Genomic DNA, 7,238 nt, shown 5'->3' on the forward strand with positions numbered 1-7,238 from the left:
GAAAAAAAAAACTAAAATGAGATGTTTTATTTATACTCAATTCAAATTTATATAGAAGAGAATGAGAATGCAAAAAATTCTTAAAATCTAGTTATGGGTGCAAATATCCAAAAGCATCTTCCTTGATTGAACAATGTCATCAAAGAAATCATCAAGTTGCCCTGTTATGGTCTCAAGCCCACATCTCAAAAACCCAAAACAATGCTTCAAATTCTCAACTTTCTCTTCAATCACAACCTCTTCATATTCTTCTTCATACACCATTACTCTCTCCAACTCCACTTTCACTTCCTCCATGGCAACCTTTGCTTGTGTGAATTCATGTAGCAAAATCCCTGCCTGCCCATTATTATTAATCTCATGTTCAATCTCTTCTGCAACCTTGTGCTGCAACCTTCCCATTGAAGCCATGAAGTTTGATCCAAAACCCATGTTGTTGTTGTTGTTGTTGCCTTCATGATGATGATGATGATCATAACCTGTTTGTTGAAATGCAAAGCAAGAAGAAGAGCAACAATATGCAACCCCACATAGGAGAATCATGAGGAGCAATGAGCTAACACTCTTCATTGCATAAAGAACACCTCTGAATCCATTGAACTCATTCAACTTTGACTCACTTGTGATATTCTTGTTTATACATTCACACAATGGTTGAATCCTTGCCTCCATCAAGCTCTTGTTCTCCTCTTCCAATCCTAGAATCTCCCTTTGACAAACTTTTATTGCCCTAATAACCTGCACATACATAAGAACATTAGACAATATTGTTAAAAAACTATATATTTCTATGTGGTCTCTGCTGCCATGATTGATTTGATTGTAAAGAATTGTGATCATGGCAACCTGATGTGAAAGCTCAGGAGTGAAGTGATGGTAGTTATCCATTGAGGAAGCTATATTGGAGGCAGAAGAGTAATAGTTTTCCATTCCAGAGATGGCAGATTTGAGGGCATGACACACATCCCAAAGCCTAGAGCTTTCATCCATGTACTCATCAAGCCATTTTCCTCCAACAGGCAAGCAAAGCCTCTGGACAAGAATGGTTAACTGTGAATGAAAAGATTGTAGAGATGAAAGAACCTTTGACATGAACTGCATAGACATGAAGTTGTTGTTGTTCTGGTGAAGGTTGTTGAGTCCTTGAGTAAGGAAGTTGTAGAAGCCATTGACAGAAGAGTTGTTGTTGTTGCATGGAGAAGCCATAAGCAAGATTAATAAGAGAAGAAGAAACAAGAAAAGAGAGAGAAGGGTTTTGAAGGAAAGTTGATGGAGATTGATGGGGTTTATATATAATTGGAAAGGTTAAGGAAAAATGGGATTGAGGGCAATGGAAGAAAACAAAGTTGTTAGTTTTTAGAGAGATTTCATTGATTTAACTTTGTATGGTGAAAGTTACTCTATGTTGGGTGCAATTATGGCTGTTTCCTTTAGAGAGTGGAGAGGATGATTGAGAATCTATTGTTTTCTTAATTTTTTTTAGTTAAAACTTAGTTAATTTTATGTTAAATTAATAGTTGGTGGTTGAGAATTATTTAAATAATAATTTAGTTAAATATATCAAATTATTTAACGACTTTTAAAGTTTTATATAAAATTGATTGTACTTAAGTGTTTTTTTTTTTTTTTTTATGTAAAATAGTCTTCTATTAATGTAAAGAGATTGTGAGGGAAAATAAAAAGAGTAATTCCTCTTACAAGACCCAAAAAAAAGGTATTAATTCCTTAAGAGTAATATTATTACAAAATGTAAAATGCATGTGTAATGGAAACATAACTATATATATATATATATATATATATATATATATATATATATATTTATATGACTCTTTTTTTAATTAGCAATGGAGCAAAAGCTAAGAGAATCTAATTACATAGACATTGTTTTAGGAAAAGATATCTCTTAATATCGGGGAAAAAAAAGTAAAATCATAAACAACTAAACAAAAAATTTGGGTGTATCTATTATCTAAATTTATCTTGATACAAGACTATCAAATATAGGTAGATAAAGAGATGGAGAAAAAGAACACACACATACCTTTTCTTTCGCATATAATTGTAATATATGACCAGTTGTATTATGTCATCTCTGCTAATAGTAATGCACTAATGCTGACTATGTCTATGAAAGTAATTAAGTTTTTACTATAAATTAGAAATAAATGTGGCATAATTTTATCTTTATATATAAGTAGTGTCGTTTTTTAACTATTGATTTAATCATTATAAATTAATAATAAATATTATTAATTAATTATTTTAACAGAATATTTTTTTAATTATTTAAGAAACTGAATTCAAAGTAAGAACAATAAGTTATTTTTCTAAAGCTAAATATAGCTATTTTATTAATTAGAATTTTAATAAATTTTAAATTTTAGATTCCAATTTTTAAGTTTTAAATATTTCAAAAAAGTGAAGGTTACAAAAATAATTTTATGATAAAATATTAATAATTAATATATATAGAGAGAGAGAGTAAATTACCAATTCTGTCTTCAAATTATTAGAACGTTGACAAAAATAACCTCCACTTTTATTAACGACAAAAATACATTTAAAATATTGAAAAGCGCTACAAAAATACCCGATCGTAAATAAAAATCTATTCCGTTAATAGAATTGGCTGAGCTGTCAAATGGATTCCGTTACACCTCTTCCTCTACTTTTTCTTCATTCTCCCTCACTCCCTCCCTCCCCAATGCAACTACAACAAAAATAAACATCATCTGTTGTCACTCTTTTCCTCCTTCAAACCTCCCAGAAGCTGCTGCAAGCTGCAACAACAACATATCTCAGCCACTCCGAAATTGCAACAACGACAACAACATCATCTTCCTAGTTGTAGCTCCTGTAACAACATCTTCCTCATTATTTCTCTCCTGAAATACGATGTCGCCTCTGTTGAGTTAAGAAATTAACTAAATTAATTAATGATGACAAACATTATTTTTGAGCAAAATAAATAATTAGTGTTGATTAATTATATCTACCTATTAACTAATTGTTTATTGTTGCAGACCAAATGTTAATAGCCCAAATGGAATAAAAGGCATTCAGCAAAGAATATTGGGCTGAAAGTAAAATAAAGAGCCCAAGCAAAAGCAAAGGAAGAAACCAAAGAAATTAAAACGGGCCATGCATACTAATAACCGATCCAAGCCCGAACTGATTTCAGAATTGAAATTCCCTCTCTCCTGCTTAACCAAAAGCAACGTTCTTCTTCCTTCTAATCAAGTCACATCAAGATTTCAGAAAAAGCAAGAAAGAGAAAGAGAAGAAAAGCTTCTTCCATAAGCCATTAACCAAAGAAGCAAGAGAGAGAGAGTGGAAGCTTGAAGCACAGAAGCTAAAACAGAAATCCCAAGCTAAATCAAGCTTAAGAAAGGTAATCCATCTCATCTTGCATGCATCAAGATCCTCATCCCTTCTTCCCAACTCTCTGCACTACTCGAAAATGGCTTTGAAGGGAAAGTTGTTTTCTGCCCCATTCTGCTGTGTATCTACGGACTTAATCAAAACTTGGGGACCAAGTTGCATCTCTATGGTTCAGATTTGGTTGACCAGTGGAAAACAATTCCGGTTACTTCTTCATGGCTTTCGGTCAAGTTGGAAAAGTCAGAAGCAAAGGTTCTACTTTGATGCTTGAGAAGAAAAAGTAAGCTTGTGGGTTGGTGAAGCTCAAGGCTCAAGGTGTTGACCTTGGAAGAAGAACTCAGCCACATGCAAGGAGATATAAGAAGTTTGCTGTTCATTCAGAAACTAAGGAGAGAAAACCAGAGTGTAAGAACAGTGTTCTGTTAAGAAGTTCCTCTACTTGGATAATGCTTTCTTTCAAAGAAGCATTCGGCCAATACTGAAGAACTCAAGCTGAGATTTGTGAATCTGGTTTTGCACATAGCAAAGAAGCTGCTGATGAAGTCAATCTCCTTCATGTTTTACTGATTGTAATGTTCTTTTCAATGTTTATCATTCTGTAATTTCTAGTGAGAAAAGGCATTGTGAAAAAAACTCAAGTAAAAGCCATGAGTGAAAAAAGGCTGAGTGAAACACTTGAGAGAAAAGCCTAGAGTTATTTTCAGATTTCTTTAAGTGTGTTCATGTCTTGTATCTTGTACCTGTGAGGTATCCCTTTCTTAGTTGGGTTAGCACTAAGAGGTATAGTTAGGTATTAGCATAGCCAATGTCAAGTTAGGTTAGAACTTGAGTGTGAAAGGATTGGGTCAATCCTGTGTTATTGGTGTATGTAATACTGTTTACTATAGTGAAATTCTTCCATAGTTGTGGAGGAGACTGGATGTAGGTTTCATAGCACAAGGCAACCGAACCAGGATACATGCTGGTGTTAGCTTTTCTCTTCTCTGCTGTGTTCTGTTTTTTGATATTCATGAGACAAAAATAAATTGTCTCATAAATTTCCGCTGCTAAGTTAAAACAGAATCAGAATTGCAAATCTGTTCTAAAAGGGTAACAACAGTAATTAAAAGGAAGGCATAGATTCAACCCCCCTTCTCTAAGCCTACCACAACCTTCAATTGGTATCAGGAGCTAAGGTCACAAGAATCAAGCTTAACCGCTTGGAGCAAAGATCCAATGGCGAACAATTTGGGCACAACCACAATTGCCTACACCCTCACTGAAGGCCAGTCAAACAACCGGCCACCTTTCTTTAACGGAAAGAACTATTCCTACTGGAAAGAAAGGATAAGGATCTTCATCCAATCCATTGACTACAACTTATGGAAGATCGTTGTGAGTGGTCCCAAGATCCCAACAAAAACAAGTGCTGATGGAGTGGTGACTCCGAAAGAAGAAGCTGAATGGAATGAAGATGACAAGAAGAAGATAGAGCTGAACGCTAAAGCAATCAACCTTCTTCACTGTGCTATCAGCTTTGAAGAGTACCGGAAGGTGTCTAGATGCAAGACAGCCAAAGAAATCTGGGAAAAACTCCAGGTTACACACGAAGGCACTAAACAAGTCAAAGAAACGAGGATTGATATGCTGCGAAAAGAGTATGAGATGTTTAGCATGAAGGATGGAGAAAGCATTGATGAAGCATTTGAGAGATTCTCAATCATAATCAACAACCTTGATGCTATGGGTACAAACTATGCAGAACAAACCTTGGTGAGAAAACTCCTTAGAAGCCTCACAAAAGAGTGGGAAAACACTGCCACTGTCCTAACCGAGAGTAACAACATAAGTCCCATAACCTATGATGAGCTGAGAGGAAAACTCCTTGCCTATGAAGCCACACACACAAACACAGACTCAAAGAAAAAGGGAATAGCCCTCAAGTCACAAATAGAACCGAAAGAGAGTGAGTCTAGTGATGGTATTTCAGATGACGAACTTTTGTTTTTTGCTAGGAGATTTAGAAGGATGATGAAGAACAAAGGCAAACACAAGGGTTCAAGTTCAAAGGAGCACAAGATAGACTTGAGCAAAGTGACGTGCCATCATTGCAAGGAGGCTGGACACTTCAAGTCAAACTGTCTAAAGCTCAAAAAGGAGGACAAAGGCAAGAAGGAAAGGAAGAGAGTACTCATGGCAGCTTGGGAGGATCTTGAGAATGACTCAAATGAAGAAGAAGAATCTGAAGGAAATGACAAAGACTGTTTCATGGCTGGAAACAACAATCTTGATGAGATTTGCCTAGCATCCAAGAACAAAAAGGACATGTGGTACATGGATAGTGGATGTTCAAGGCACATGACTGGAAGGTCAACCTACTTCATCAAACTAAATAAGTATAATGGAGGTTTTGTGACCTTTGGAGATGATGGTAAAGGTAAAATCATTGCTGTTGGAAAAGTAGGTAATGAGCAATCTACTTTCATTGATGATATACTTTTGGTTTGTGGTTTAAAGCACAATCTTTTAAGTATAAGTCAGCTGTGTGATTTGGGATATTTAGTTGTTTTCAAAAGGCTTGAATGCTGTGTTGTCAATGAAAAGACAAATAAAGTGATGTTTGTTGCCAAGCGTTTCAATAATATGTATGGACTTACTCTTGATGAACTAAAGAATCAAAATGTAGCTTGTCTTCACTCTAAAGAATCTGAAAAGTGGTTATGGCACAAGAGATTGGGTCATGCAAGTATGTTTCAAATAAACAAACTTGTAAAGAAAGAATTAATAAGAGGTCTTCCTTTGATAAAGTTTGACAAAGATATCACCTGTGATGCTTGCCAAATGGGAAAACAAACAAAAAGTTCTTTTAAACCAAAGGAAGACATCTCCACTAAAAGACCACTTGAGTTGCTACACATTGATTTATTTGGTCCAACAAGAACTCAAAGCCTAGGTGGTAAACATTATGGTTTAGTAATTGTGGATGACTACACTAGGTTTGGTTGGGTTTTATTTCTTGCACACAAAAATGAAGCCTTTTCGGCCTTTGAACCTTTTTGCAAGAAAATTCAAAATGAAAAGGATTTGAAAATCTCATCTATAAGGAGTGATCATGGAACTGAATTTGAAAATAATTTGTTTGAATCCTTTTGTGAGGAATTTGGAATATCTCACAACTTCTCTTGTCAAAGAACACCACAACAAAATGGTGTTGTGGAAAGAAGAAATAGAAGCATACAAGAGATGACAAGAGCTATGCTTTGTGAGAGCAATGTTCCAAAATTCCTTTGGGCTGAAGCAGTTAACACAGCTTGCCACATTTTAAATAGAACAATCATAAGGAAATTTTTTAAGAAAACCCCTTATGAACTTTGGAAAGGCTACCCACCAAACTTAGATTACTTGCACATCTTTGGATGCAAATGTTTTGTTTTAAATAACAAAGAAAATTTGGGAAAATTTGATCCAAAGGCTTATGAGTGTTTGTTTGTAGGATATTCCACAACTAGTAAAGCATATAGGGTTTATCATCAAGATGCTAGAATTATTGAAGAGTCCATACATGTTACATTCTGTGATACTAACTTGGTGCAAAGCATTTTGGAAGATAGTGATGCAGGAAATCAAGCTCAAAATGAGGATGAAACTGCTCAGAATCATGGAAAAGAAAATTCTGGACAATCTGAACCAGAAACAGCAAACGCTGAAAATTCAAGAGATAATTCCATTTTGTCTTATGAATCTGAAGGAAATTTTGCAGACAGCAGCACACAGAATCCCTTGGTGACTGAATCTGCCTCCAAGTCCACCAGACCTTGTGAATGGAGATTCTTGAAGAATTATCCTGAGAAATTTGTCATTGGGGACGTCTCTCA

The 7,238-nt window shown here is 35.1% G+C and overlaps 1 protein-coding gene across 1 annotated transcript; it reads right to left on the bottom strand.

The window, feature by feature from the left end:
- On the bottom strand, window positions 1–1,387 carry LOC112734299 (uncharacterized). The gene is made up of 2 exons (XM_025783554.3): window positions 847–1,387; window positions 1–738 (listed from the first exon to the last, which is right to left on the bottom strand). Exons 1-2 carry the CDS (start codon window positions 1,204–1,206, stop codon window positions 88–90), a joined length of 1,011 nt encoding a protein of 336 aa, XP_025639339.1. The 5' UTR covers window positions 1,207–1,387; the 3' UTR covers window positions 1–87.
- Window positions 1,388–7,238: the final 5,851 nt, after the last annotated feature.

The sequence above is a fragment of the Arachis hypogaea genome, chromosome 3 (genome assembly GCF_003086295.3).
Source record: "Arachis hypogaea cultivar Tifrunner chromosome 3, arahy.Tifrunner.gnm2.J5K5, whole genome shotgun sequence".
In the NCBI taxonomy this organism is placed as follows: Eukaryota; Viridiplantae; Streptophyta; class Magnoliopsida; order Fabales; family Fabaceae; genus Arachis; species Arachis hypogaea.